The sequence below is a fragment of the Notolepis coatsorum genome, assembly GCF_963971535.1.
Source record: "Notolepis coatsorum genome assembly, chromosome: 7".
In the NCBI taxonomy this organism is placed as follows: Eukaryota; Metazoa; Chordata; class Actinopteri; order Aulopiformes; family Paralepididae; genus Notolepis; species Notolepis coatsorum.
The window spans coordinates 88753562-88767760 of record NC_140171.1 but is presented as its reverse complement, the minus strand read 5'-3'; the positions used below and the strand labels follow the sequence as shown (position 1 = coordinate 88767760).

The 14199-nt window shown below is 46.6% G+C and overlaps 1 protein-coding gene across 1 annotated transcript in view; it reads right to left on the bottom strand.

Annotated features, from left to right (window-relative positions):
* Nucleotides 1-14199, bottom strand: part of tpcn3 (two pore segment channel 3) — a 144562-nt gene that overhangs the window by 55107 nt on the left and 75256 nt on the right. The window contains exons 9-11 of the mRNA XM_084317981.1: nt 13514-13718; nt 11216-11360; nt 10882-11067 (exon numbers count right to left, since the gene is read on the bottom strand). Of these exons, the coding sequence (XP_084174107.1) occupies nt 10882-11067; nt 11216-11360; nt 13514-13718 (536 nt within the window). The remainder of the gene's footprint in view (nt 1-10881; nt 11068-11215; nt 11361-13513; nt 13719-14199) is intronic.

Genomic DNA, 14199 nt, shown 5'->3' with positions numbered 1-14199 from the left:
AGAACCTCCTGAGCGCATTGAGAATATCCTCTCGCCGTCGCACTGAGAGGGTTGCCCTCATGGGTCTTGAGCTTAGAACCAAGCCTAAGTACTCCACCTGTTGACTGGGAAGAGGAGTACTCTTCTCCCAGTTTACAGCAAAACCTAGACTGGTGAGGAATTCCACCACCAGCCTGGTATGAGACCTGGCGATCTCCTCTGACCGGCTAAGGAGCAGAATGTCGTCGAGGTAGAATAGAATTCGTATCCCCTGACGATGCAGAGGTCCCAGTGCGGTCTCCACGCACTTGGTGAATGTGCGAGGGGCCAGAGAGTAGCCGAACGGCAGCCTCTGGTATTCGTACGCTATGCCCTGGAAGAGGAAGCAAAGGAATTTCCTGTGAGGAGGGAAGATCGGGATGTGAAAGTACTCCCACTCTGACAGTGCTTAGCAGGTGTTTGACGGTCAACATTCTGAACCATCTCGCCACAATCAGCCGATTGAACACGGACAGGTCCAGTATAGGCCTGACACCTCCCGATTTCTTGGGCACCAGAAAATACCGGGAGTAAACGCCACACATCGCATCCTCCCTTGGGACCACGACGATGGCCTGCTTCGCCAACAGAGATTGGATCTGGTCGGCCAGAGCTGTCACCGCTGTGGACCCTGACAAAAGGGTATGTACCAAACCCAAAAACGGAGGGTGGGGTTGTGCAAACTGCAACACAAGCCCCCGCCTCAGCATTCTCTCCATCCACCTCGACATATGGCACTGCTGTAGCCATACATGATGATAATCCCAAAGCGCAACCGCCGCCAACTGGCGCTGGTCCGTCAGGAACCGTAGATAGGAGGCCCGGTCCCACCCGCTGTGTGTTGCCAACCCTGGACTCGCCAACCACGCAAGCAGGGTGTCTCGCAGAGCCGGGATATCGCACCCTGACTCTACCAACGAGGCAATCGCACCCAAGGGGGGACCCCGACAGAAAGGGCCGGTCTGATACGGGGGGAGCGGCCATCACCCTTGCTGACATAAGCTCCCCCGCTGAGCATCTTCCCGGCATGGACTGCTGAGGATAGCCTGCTCTGCAGCTGGACATGCAAGGCGTGTGGTCCCCACACTGCCCGATAGGGTGGGTCCCTACACACCGTAGCCCTGTAGTGATATTACTACCACCCAAACCACGCATGCCTGACTGACCACCGCCGATCTTCCGGTCGGGGGAGGCACTAACGTGATACCCGACCTGGCGAGGGCGGGGCTGGGGGAACTCATGCTGCAACCTCCTGGGCCTCGAGTTCCCCCGCTGACAACCTTTTTCAAATACAGGGAACCCTGCTCCGTCGACAGACACAACACCAGGCTCACCAAACACAGACGCAGAACGTGTGGTGTGGGAGCCGCTTGATAGCACAGCATTCTCACAGGTAGACCCAGGCCTAGCTAGCAACTGGGTGTCAGCCCCTGTCCCCATGAGAAGCAAAATGTGGGGCCGCTTGCGCTTCACTGAAAGCACGCGGCCCGCAGCCAAAGGGAACAAATCAGAGCCCTGTGTCCCGTAGCGGGGGGGAGTAACCGGAGAGCGTGCTAGACACAGCTAGATGGTGACGTTTTTTTAGCGCGTGCTGATCTAATGTAGACGATCCCTCGGCCGCTGAGGCTGTCGGCCTTGTGATCACCTGTTTTCTTTGTGCCCAGGGTATCTCAGGCGGGGGAAACATGGCCGCCGGTCGGGGGCCTCGCCGCAGCCGCTGGCGAGGCCGTGCTCTCACCTCTGGCTGCGCGGTGTGGGGCGGTGTGGGGCCCAGGTCAAATACCGCCCGCGCCCCTGCGGACAGACCAAAAAGTCCCTCTGCGGAGAGGGGAACCCTGAGGAGGGGAAGTCTTCTCTCCTCACCTCAAGGGGAGACTGTTCCAACCAAAGATGCCTGTGAACAAGTGTTGACAGCATCCTAGCCCTCCCTGCGGTTATAGCTTGCGGCTGGGTCAAAAGCTGTATAACCTCAAAAACATGCGCAATGTTTTTGACGTCAGCTGGCCCTAAGGCCCCACCACCGACACCATTGTGGACAGAAAAGCAGCCAAATGAGCAATGTTATTGGTTGCTGCTTCATCAGGCTATTCTTGAGAGACTTGTTGCCAACCATGCAGATGAACAGTCGCGGTCGCAGACCATTCTGGACATCACGAAGGAAATTAGGGATGTGAGAAGATATGATTAATCTAAATTAAACCAAATTTAAGAATCATATTGCAGCAATCTGACTCAGGCTGCAAGTATCATCCCCCCCCCCCAATCCCCTTCTGCTGTGAAATCAAGGACGAGGTCAGGACGGGAGTATGGAGTTCAGTGGAGCCGTGCCAGGAATGAGGCGCAGCTGTCTGGAGTAGATAAGATGGATGGATGGCAGGCCCCCTCCCCCCCCCAACCCAAACCCCCCCTCCAGCGTGTACGCCTGGCGATGTGCGCAAGCTGGAGGGGCGTAACCAAAGGCTGTCCCGTCACCAATCTCCTAAGCCACAATCCCTCCCCTATTGACGGCAACTGTAGTAAAAAATAACCCCCCCCACCGGCACTAGCTGATGGCAAATGTAATCAGTCAAAACCGGAATCTCTTACCGTCCTCCCTCCCTCCCCTCAACCCCTCCCCTCGGGGTGCTTCAGAGACTCACAGACTCATGGCTAGAATGAACATGCATCAACAAATGTGCATGTTTGTATTAATTAAGGGTTGTGCCATTATTACTATGCAAATGTAATAATTGTGAATGATTTACTGTAATGAGTTGTATGTGTTGTTTTTCAAGCATCCTGGAGTGGGGAGTGGGGGGGGGGGGGGGGGGGGGGGTGTTGGGTAGGAGTGGGGGGGGGGGGGGGGTTGGGTAGGAGGGGTGGGTGGGGACTGTACATTGGAGGTGGTTGGGTGGGTGGGGGGGGGGGGGGGTAGGAGGGGTGGGTGGGGGACACTGTACAACTGTACAAACAACACTGTACATTGGATTATTGACAAGACCATACTTGGTAATTTACTGTACATTGGCGGGGGTTGTGTTCGGACATTTACAGGGGCCAGTTTCGAGTTGCAGTCTCCCTTAGGTGTTTTTTGAGAGTGTTTTTGAAAGTGGGTAGTGATTCACATTCCTTTACAGCTTTGGGTAGGGCGTTCCACATTGATGTGGCATAATTGCGAAACGTGTTTAGTCCCTTGTTTGAGCCGAATCTGGGTTTAACATGATTTGTGGAGCTCCCTCTGGTGTTGTGATCGTGGTATTCCCTGACCTTTGGGAAGTATTTAGTCATGTACATGGGTACCTTGGTCGTGTAGTGTATCTTGTAGACCAGGCCCATTGCAAGTTGCTGTACTCTGTCGTCTACTCTAAGCCATCCTAGGTTGTCAAAGTGGGCAGGGGTGAGGTGGGTTCTAGGAGTAAGGTCAAGCAGTAGTCTGACCAGTTTGTTTTGAGATGTTTGTAATTTTGTTTTTAGCGCCTTTGAGGTGCTTTGGTACCATGAGGTGCAAGCATAGTCGTAGTACCCTTGAATGAGTGCTCCTGCTAGAGTCTTCAGGGTATTCTTGTTTACCAGTGAGGAGATCCGGTACAAGAAACGAGTTCGTTGGTTGACTTTTTTTATTACATTGGATGCCATTTTGTCACAGGAAAGATTTGCCTCTAGGATGGAACCCAGGTAGGTAATATCTTCTTTCCTTGTGACAATATTGTCACCCACTGTAACTGAGAAGCCGTCGGTCTTGCTGAGTTTGTTATTTGAACCGAAGAGAATGGACTCTGTTTTGCCCATGTGTAATGATAGTTTGTTATCAGCGAGCCATATGCAGATTTTGCTTAGTTCTGAGCTGAGGGTTTTTTCAACCTGTAATTTGTTCTTGTCAGAGACCAGCAGGGCTGAGTCGTCCGCAAACAGGAACAAGTTGCAGTCACAAGCTGACGACATGTCATTTGCATAAATTAGGAACAGTAGCGGACCTAGTATGCTTCCTTGTGGAACACCACAGTTTACTGTGAGGGGGGGGGATAGGGTACCGTTTACCTCCACCATCTGCTCTCTCCCCTCCAGGTAGGATTGCATCCAGCTCACTGATAGACTATCAAAGCCAATTGCTTTTAGCTTGTCAATCAGAATGGTGTGATTGACAGTGTCGAAGGCCTTTTGTAGGTCCAGCATGACCATGCCGCAGTATTTGCCCGCGTCCACCTCTTGTTTGATGTGGTCGTTTAAATAGAGAAGGCATGTGTCAGTGGAGTGGGATGTTCTGAAGCCAGATTGGAATTTGTAGATTAGATTTTTTTCCGCAAGGTATTTTTCGACCTGTTCGTATAAAAATTTTTCCATGACTTTCGAGATGGAGGTAAGGATAGAAACAGGGCGGTAGTTGCCTGGGTCTAATTTACTGCCTTTTTTGTGCAGAGGGGTCACTCTCGCAATTTTGAAGTCCTTGGGGACGTGTCCCTGTTTTATAGAGAGGTTTATTATGTGTGTGATGACTGGGGTGATGGCGGCTGCTGAGTCTCTGAGGAATTTGGAGGGGATGTTGTCATGGCCAGTGGCCTTGTTAGGTTGGAGGGCGCTCAGTTTTTTGAGTACCTCATCTGTTGTTACCATTTCCAGTTTGAAGTCGTCTTTGTGGACCCCTAGGTTTTTGTAGTAAGCTACTATGTGTTCTACCCCATAATGCCCTGAGTGGGAGGGTAGTTTGTTTACCAGTGTTGTGGCTATGTTTGTGAAGAAACTATTTAAGTAATTGGCTACATCCAGCTTTTCTGTGATGAGCGTGTTGTCCGTCTTTATGTTTATGTTTGAGAATCTGGTTTTAAGTTTTTTACTGCAGCCTAGTTGGTTATTGAGTAATTTCCAAAGTTCACGCGGTTTGTTTTTGTTTTCCTCGGTTTCGTCATTGATGAATTTTTTCTTTGCTGTTTTGATCATGGAGTTTACATCATTTCTTAGTCTGTTTCTTTCCAGTTTGAGTTCCGTCACGTGGGCTTGGAGTTCACTGCTCGTGCTTTTGGTAAGCTTTGACTGACTTTTACGAAACTCAGAGCATTTTTTGTCTCTGGTTTTCATAGCGGTCAGTATTTCAGCGTGCATCCACGGTGAGATGCATGGGAGTGGCTTGGTCACGTGCAAGTGGGTGCATTTGTTTGTTTCGCGTGCACGCTAGGTGCACGCTAGGTGCGTGGAGATAAGAGGTTATCCCATTGGCAGAGCGAGACGCGATAGCAAAGTATGATATATAACTGTCCAGTCCATTGGCAAAGGTAAGCCTACGGTACTGCATAGCTTGCTTGCTAGCTAACGTTATGTGTGACTGTGTAAACAAACAGCGTTGTTTGATTGATTGAAGACTTTATTAACATATTGCAGAATGGGTACAATACGGTACGGCTCAATACACAAATTAACATTACACAAGTTAACACACACAAGTCAAATTCAACTGTAAATTAAATAAAGGAAACCCTGTTTTGTTGATGATAACCTATCATCTATCATAGTGTAGTATACCTATCATAGTGTAAAAGTATAGGCGGACTATACCTCTGTTACAATAGTGATGTTAATCAGGTTTAAAGTCTGTTGACAGTAGGACTTCCACTGTCTGCCAGCCTGCCCCAGAAGTTCTAGACCAATCAAATCACATTAAAATCGCCTTTGTCTTCTAGTAGTAGAGCCATTGTCAGTCAGCATGCAAAGTGTGATAACGATGATATCTGGTGATCACTGATCACAATAGATACAGCTAGAGGGCGAGGCTAATCACTGATTAAATAGCTATGTACAGTACATAGGACTATAGATTGAAATGATAGCTTCGTTTAATTTTATTAACAGATTGCAGAATGGGTACAATTACAGTACGGCTCAATACACACAATTGTTAATTTATTTCATTGCAATCTGTCCGATCAACGTATGGCGTCTTACTAAAGAAAGCCGTTAGTGACAATCAAGGAATCATAAACGACCCCCCCCCCCCCCTTTCCTTCACGCATGATGGAGCATAATGTATAGCAATCATATGCATTTGAAATTTTTTATATAGCGTGTATTGTATAGGGACGAAACGCCAATCGATAATGTAAATACGCGTCGGGGCCTATAGCGCGCATTCTAGGAATTACTGCTATACAGTCTAAAAACACTCAGTCTACACACAGTCTACAGTTCTAAAACACTTGAACATGCTGTATCCAACCAACTTACTGCTTATCTATTACAGAATGACCTCCTAGACCCCAATCAGTCTGGCTTCCGGACTGGCCACTCCACAGAAACGGCCCTTATTGCGGTCACAGAGGCACTTCACTTAGCAAAAGCGAAAGGCCTCTCGCCCCCTCTCCTCTGTCCTGATTCTCCTAGATCTATCTGCAGCCTTCGACACAGTCAACCATCAGATCCTCCTCGCGGCCCTCGCAGGAATGGGAGTGGCTGGATCTGCGCTGACATGGCTGACATCATACCTCAACGACCGCTCCTACCAAGTGTCATCCTAGGACCCCTTCTCTTCTCCCTCTACACTAAATCACTGGGTAACATTATCACGTCTCATGGCTTCTCATATCATTGTTATGCCGATGATACTCAACTCTTCCTCTCCTTCCCTCCCTCAGATATCCACGTCTCTGATCGGATCTCGGCCTGTCTGTCCGACATCTCCGCCTGGATGACGACCAACCACCTCAAACTGAAACTAAGCAAAACAGAATTGCTCCACCTGCCGGCCAAATCCTCCCCCCTGACCGACCTCTCCATCACAGTCGAAAATGCAGCTGTGACCATGTCCCCGACCGCCAAGAACCTTGGTGTTGTCCTCGACGACCAGTTGAACTTCTCTGCTCACATCGCAGCGACAACCAGAACCTGCAGATTCCTCCTGAGCAACGTCAGAAGGATACGCCCCTTCCTGACAAAAGAAGCCACCCAACTCCTCGTCCAATCAACAGTCATCTCCCGCCTCGACTACTGCAACGCACTGCTAGCTGGCCTCCCGGCCACTGCCACCAAGCCTCTTCAACTCATTCAAAACGCAGCGGCCCGCCTGATCTCAAACCTACCGAAGTCGGCCCATGTCACCCCACTTCTTAGGGACCTGCACTGGCTCCCCATTGCTGCACATATCCGCTTCAAGGCCCTCGACCTAGCATACCGTGCGGCAAAGGGAACCGCTCCCGCCTACCTTCGGTCAATGGTCTCTAACTACACACCCTCAAGACCCCTACGCTCTGCATCTTCTGGCCGCCTCAGACCTACTCCTATCCAAGCTCCCGGAGGGTCATCAAAGAGAAGCCGCCTATTCTCAGTCCTTGCCCCACAATGGTGGAATGAACTACCCATCCCAGTTAGGACAGCCGAATCCCGTCCAATCTTTCGCCGTCGACTAAAGACTCACTTCTTCAACCATTATCTGAAATGATTATATAAAAAAAAAAAAAAAAAAAACCTAACCTTACTGTCATGCACTTGTCCTAATAAACTAACCTACACTGTAACACGCAACACTTGATGAACATTGTTACTCAGCTGATAGAGTTGTACCCTTCTTGCTGTCTTGTCGTACAGAACTTGTAAGTTGCTTTGGATAAAAGCGTCAGCTAAATGACTAAATGTCAAATGTAAATGTAAAAACATACTTATATTCTCGACGGTACGAACACGACAATGTATGAATGGAAAAATATTCCCACATCCGGAACGATAGATACCCGATGTTGAATGGGCCATAGTAATGTCGATATAGTTATAGAAAAGTTATAGCCCTGCAAAGAAGGTGAGCCACTCCATAGGCTTACAGCACTGGCAGAGAGTGGTAAAGATGGGCATACTGCATGTCACCCAATGTGTTAAGGGGATGCAGACCAGAGAAAGACTTTCGTCTTGTTTACATCAGGGTCCCCCATTTTCAATTCATCATAACATACATGACACAGTACTGTAACATCCAGACATTTATGACATACCAGATCTACAAATATACAGTACTGTTTAAGAGTACAACGCCTGTCATATATACCCTGGCGTTGGAAACTCTGATTAATAGACAGTTTCTAAAAAGAAAGTATATACTGTACATTATACATTTGAGAGTATATACATTTGAGGGGGAAGAAACTGTACATTGGAGGAGGTTGGGTAGGTGGGGTCTGGGGGGGGGGGGGGGTTGAGTGGGGGCCTGGGGTGAGTGGGGGCCTGTACATTGGAAGGGGTTCTGGTAGGTGGGTGTTTTGACATGTACATGGGTACCTTAGTGGTGTAGTCGTGTATCTTGTAGACCAGGCCCATTGCAAGTTGCTGTACTCTGTCGTCTACTCTAAGCCATCCTAGGTTGTCAAAGTGGGCAGGGGTGAGGTGGGTTTTAAGAGTGAGGTTAAGCAGTAGTCTGACCAGTTTGTTTTGTGATGTTTGTAATCTTGTTTTTAGTGCCTTTGAGGTGCTTTGGTGCAAGCACAGTCGTAGTACCCTTGAATGAGTGCTCCTGTTAGAGTCTTCAGGGTATTCTTGTTTACCAGAGAGGAGATCCGGTACATATATCCCATCTATTGTTTAATGCAAATGATTGTCAGTGCACACTGTCCTTTATAAACTAAACTAAAGGTGCATAAATTATGCATTATTTCATCACAATATAATAGATATAGCTAGGCTACTGACATTGTGATAATGTCAGTAGTAGCTAGCTGTATCTATTGTTTACACTTGAAATGTGTATTTTTATTTAGTGTGCATTTTAATTTAGTCACAATCACAATATTATTTGGCTTAAATGTTAAATGGTTAAATGTATTAATATTTGTTTTAATAAAAACAATTTTTATAAAAAAAAATTGGCATCCTCTTGTTATTTTACCCACGCGACGCCACTGGCCTTTTACGCACCGCTTAGCCTATATTTTACGCACTGTGTTTAGCCTATATTAAATAGTCTAATTGTATTTTCAGCCTGTTATTCGTTTTAACTTTCAGCCTGTTAATAAATATGTGTCGTTAATTCAGTATTTAACTTCTTAAATTCATATTTATTTAGGCTATATGCTAATTAAAAACACAAATATTATGGACATCTAATTTAATTCTCTGCTTATTTATTAATGCTTAAATTCATTTAGAAACGTTGCAGCAAACAATCCATATGTGCATTTGTTTACATAATGATAACGTACATAAATAACATAATATTATTGAGGGAGGGAAAAAAGGAAACTGATACCTAATACTTGAATGTGATTTGACCAAAGCAGAGTATACACACAGACAGTGGAGCTGTTTGACTTGTTGCGTGGTGGCGATGTCTCGCAAATAATACAACTACAAGTATAATTATATAATATATATTTTTTCGGTAGGTGACGTTACATTTGGTTGACAATTTACTGACTGACTTTCAAGACACTCCATGTTTACTATAGGTAGGTAACCAGCTGTGTAAAACAGAAGCCAGCCCAACAACTATGGTGACGTCACCATCTAGCTAACTGTAAAATGGCGCCGCCCATGGCGAAAACAAGGAAATTACATTTGAGTTTTCAGACAAATAAGCAGGATTTCACATTTGATTACAGGACCCTGGCCCTATTCCCCGTACCTGGTTCAACTAAGTCGATCAAAAGTCCCATTATCCAGATTCAATTAACCCGATGTTTGAATCCGCGCTTTCCCTGTTCCTCGAACGCTGATTCAGTCTCGTTAATTCGGGATAAGTGCGCGCGGCCGCCTCATTTGAAAAGACAGCAGATGTCGATCGCAGAAATCCTGATTTTCTAACGGCATTGATTGGTTGATTTAAAACTTTATTAAAAGATTGCAGAATGAAACAAAATCCAGGCGCTCCGTTAAACATCCACAGCGGAGAATATGAAAGGAATCAGAGCCAAACGAGCGATAGGTTTCATTCATTAAAAACATCCCTGCGGGATTCACATTTGCAATGCTGCACGTTATTAAAATAACCACATAATGTGTATATCGCACCTCGCAAGAGCCGTATATATAACATGCATTATTTAGGACAAAGTAAATTTAGTATCAGCATTTTAGGTCTATTATTTTACATTTCAAAAGCCCCCTCTAGAAAAACGAAGCACAAAAACATAATTCAGAATGGTATAATGAGAATTATTTCAGGAAGCGAGCTGGCATTTCTTTGCGAGGGTGTGGCCATGCAGGTTATCCAGCTACAGTAACTGAACTAAACTCTGCCCTCGACCAGGTTCAAACTTTTTGATCTGTTGTCATAGCGATTTAGAAAATCGAGCATCGGGGAACGGAAAGGTCTGGCTTAAGTCAAGCTATGCTGAAAGTTATCTGGCTAACTCAGTTAGCCAGGTACAAGGTACACAACAAACAAACTAGGTTCCTATTGTTCAACGATTCATCTCCCCTTTAACGTCAATGTAAGGTATTCCAGCACAATCCCTGGCCTAAACACTAAAGACATTGTCATTTTGCTCCCCTAGTGATGATCACCCTGCTGCACACCACCCCAGTCAGTGATGTCAGAGTACCTCTCTGGAGGTACTATTGAAATATTCCTAGAAAGTTAAGTTAAGCTGGACCTGACCACGACACTCATCTCAACAATGGGTAGTCAGCCAGTCAGCCAGTCAGTCAGCCAGTCAGTTAGGGACAATCGCTATGTAGGCCGGCCTTCCGGATCCGACAAAAAGAGAATCACTGATTGTGGTACCCTGACTCAACGTATGATTGGCTGCGCCATATTAGGCATCAATCATCAATCTCTTTTAGGCATGATTGATGATTGATATCACCTCTTTCACTACTCATGAGTTTACAGGTCTGCTTGGGGCGGGGCAGGGTCAACATACTAGAGGGCAGAAAAACGACTTGGTGACAATACCACACGGTCAGGAGCATTCTTACCAGTTCCAGAACTGGTGTCTGGAGAAGAAGCCTCGCGGCTCGAAGGTGTACAGTTTGAGCAGGATCTCCAGGAGGTACAGGGCCAGGAAGGCCCACTCAGCGTTCGCGATCAGGGGGTCTTCCTCATCCAAACCGATGAACACTGCGTTCACCAGGATGATCAGATCGTAGGCGATGACAAACGCCCTGCGGAACACACACGTGTGGAAGGAAAGAAAACTCTTATTTGCCAAGTACATTTACATGAAAACTGAATGTGCTGTTTTGTCAATGGATATGGACCCAGGGACCAAATGCCAGTGCCTTGGCACGTGTGTCTCTCTCTCTCTCTCACCGATGTCGGACCATACGGCAGATCAGTTGACTGGGAGAGGAAATGTAGAGTGCAGGCAGCCAGGTCTCAAAGGGGTGGGGCCGAGACTTCACCGCAATCACCTCGATGTTCAGTAAGTCTGCCAGTTGAACGAATGCCACTTTACCTGCATGGGGGGGGTGGGGATCAGTCGGTCAATCAATGGAGCAATTTATTAATATATACCACCATATATATATATATCATCCAAAAGGTTAAAGAAAAGGCTACAGAGATTTATAAACGTGTATATCGTCACCATCAGATGAAAACCACTCGCATCGAAAACTTTTCAGGAATTCAACAGCCCTGCCGGTTGGATGGTGTATTGTACTTGTGCTGTATAATGACAATACATTTTTTTTTATCCACTTTTTCTCCCATTTTCTATATTTTTCTCCCATCCAAATTTCGTATCATCCAATTCAACCCTCCCCTGTCACGAACGCTGTTTCTTGCCTCCCACAAGCCGGCTGCAATGTGGACTAAGTCATACATAGCACAAGTCCCCTCCGGTACTTGAGGTAACAGCAGTCGCATCTTTTCACCTGCGCAGCTCGATCTCTCAGTGGCGAGGAGTAACGCGTGGGAGGCTCACGCTGCCCCCGACACTTCCTGATTCTACTGCGCAGGCGCACCAACCGACCTGTAGGAGTCGCTGTCCACAACGCCCGATCCCCACCCATCAGTTTCCCACCCCCTAATACGGCCAATGTGTATTAGTATGAACAACCAGCTAAACTGAAAGCAATGTGGAGCGCTGGGCTCGAACAGGCGAGCCCAGCGTCTCCGCATTCGTGGCGAGCGCCTTGCCCACTACGCCGCGTAGCCGCCCTATAATGACAATACATTTGAATCGAATCTCATTTGGAAATCGCTACGCTGCCTATGGACACGACAGTGGCAGACAGCTTCGGAGGTGTGACATTGCACCATGCTGATCCACTCAACAGGTAGCGATTTCTAAATGAGATTCGATTCAAATGTATTGTCATTATACAGCACAAGTACAATACACCATCCAACCAGAGTGGATAAATGAATTAACGTAAAAAAAATGTATTTGAACCTGTGACCATAGGATCCACAGCCAGCGGATTTACCAGTTGAGCTAATCGGTCAGATGTTAACTGTGAGTGACTACCGTAATTCCTCTAATAGTAACCGGTATTCAATTAAAAACCGGGTCTCTATTAATGACCGGGTGCGCTGTTGAGCTAAGCAATTATAAGCCGGCCTCCTAATACAAGCCGGGTATATTTTGTTATTGTTGTTATATGCTGGCCTGGCTGTGCAGTAAATACCATATAATGGTATGGTGTTAATGTTTACCAAGAGAGTAAGCCTACCTCAGAATTGTATAAAACAAAGTTATTATTATTATTATTATTATACCAGTATTGTGATTGCACTATTTTACTTTATTTTACTTTTTTTGACCACCTGTAATTGCACTGTTTACTACCGTATTTCATACAGTACTTGGTTTCAATAAATGAACCCAGTACATTTTACTGGGTTCAAACTGACACAAAATGTTGATTTATTCATTATGATCCGTTTGAAAATAGAAATATAGGCCTCTCTCTTATACATGCCTCCTCCTAATACAAGCCTGGTAGTTGAAACAAATACAAGCCGGGGTTACTATTAGAGGAATTACGGTAATCCATCATTTACACTTGTGCCAATTGCGCTTGTCCTTAATTTTTTGCATTGGCATTAATAAATCAGATGTCATGCTAATATGTCATGTTCTACAGTAGGACTTACTACTATGATACCCATTAAAACAGTAATTCGAATAATAGAAGCCTACTTTGCTGGAATGATTCATTTCAAACAGTGCGTGTGTGTGCGCGCTCGCGCATTGAGGCTCGCTAAGCCTTTCTCCACGCATTTCTGGAGCATTTCTTTATCCACTATGGTTGGGTGGTGTATTGTACTTGTGCTGTATCATAACAATACATTTGAATCTAATCTCGTTTTGAGATCAGTCGCAAATCGCTTCCTGTTGAATGGATCGGTTGAGTGCAATGCCGACTCGCTACTTTCCCCCGTTTACTCGTCTTCACAGCCTAGAATATGACACGCCCACTGGTGATGTCACGGTTCGCGAGGAAAAACCAACTATTTTCCGGTGCCAGCCGAGCACCGTTTTGTCACGTTCTGAACCAATTAATCCCGGTGGCTCCTGGCCGGTGTAAAAGGGCTATAAGGGACTCACCACACTGACCTCTGACCTGGAGTGTTGGTCTATAAGTAAGTCACCACACTGACCGATGCATCCTTTGTTCTTGTCGTCAGAAACGCTCCAGAGCAGCTCCCTGTGGGCGGTGCTGATATCCGGTTGGACCAATCGGACGAGCTGGTTCCAGGAGGCCTGAGTCACCACTGGCTCCTCCCCTTCTTTCCTCTCCTGCAGCACAGTGAAGGCTCGTGCCATCTTGTGCCTTTTGGCCCTCACCAGCTGCCGTACCTCCTCCTGGTGGTGCAGATAGAGAGAGAAGGGGGTACTGCGAGTATGCAATTCATAATGCAACACATGTTCTGTAGACAATGTTTACATTGGGGGGGCGTTGGAGAAAAGAGCTAAAGGAGGTACGGGAGAACATGTACAGCTGCCCTCAAGGTCAGGAGGTTAAGATGCGGTTGGTGCCGTGTTATGAAACTAAATCAAATCAAATGTATTTGTAAAGCCCGAAATCACAAGGTAATGCCCCCATGGGCTATACCGTTTCCATCAGGGGAGTCGATGTGGACACGGTTGAGGATTACAAATATCTCGGTGTACACATCAACAATAAACTGAACGGGTCAAAACACGCAGAGGCACTCTACAAGAAGGGCCAGAGCCCTCAGAAGGCTGAGATCCTTCAACGTCTGTACAAGGATGTTGAGAATGTTTTACGAGTCTGTGGTGGCGGGCGCCTTCTTGTACGCTGTGACCTTTGGCTAGACTTCAG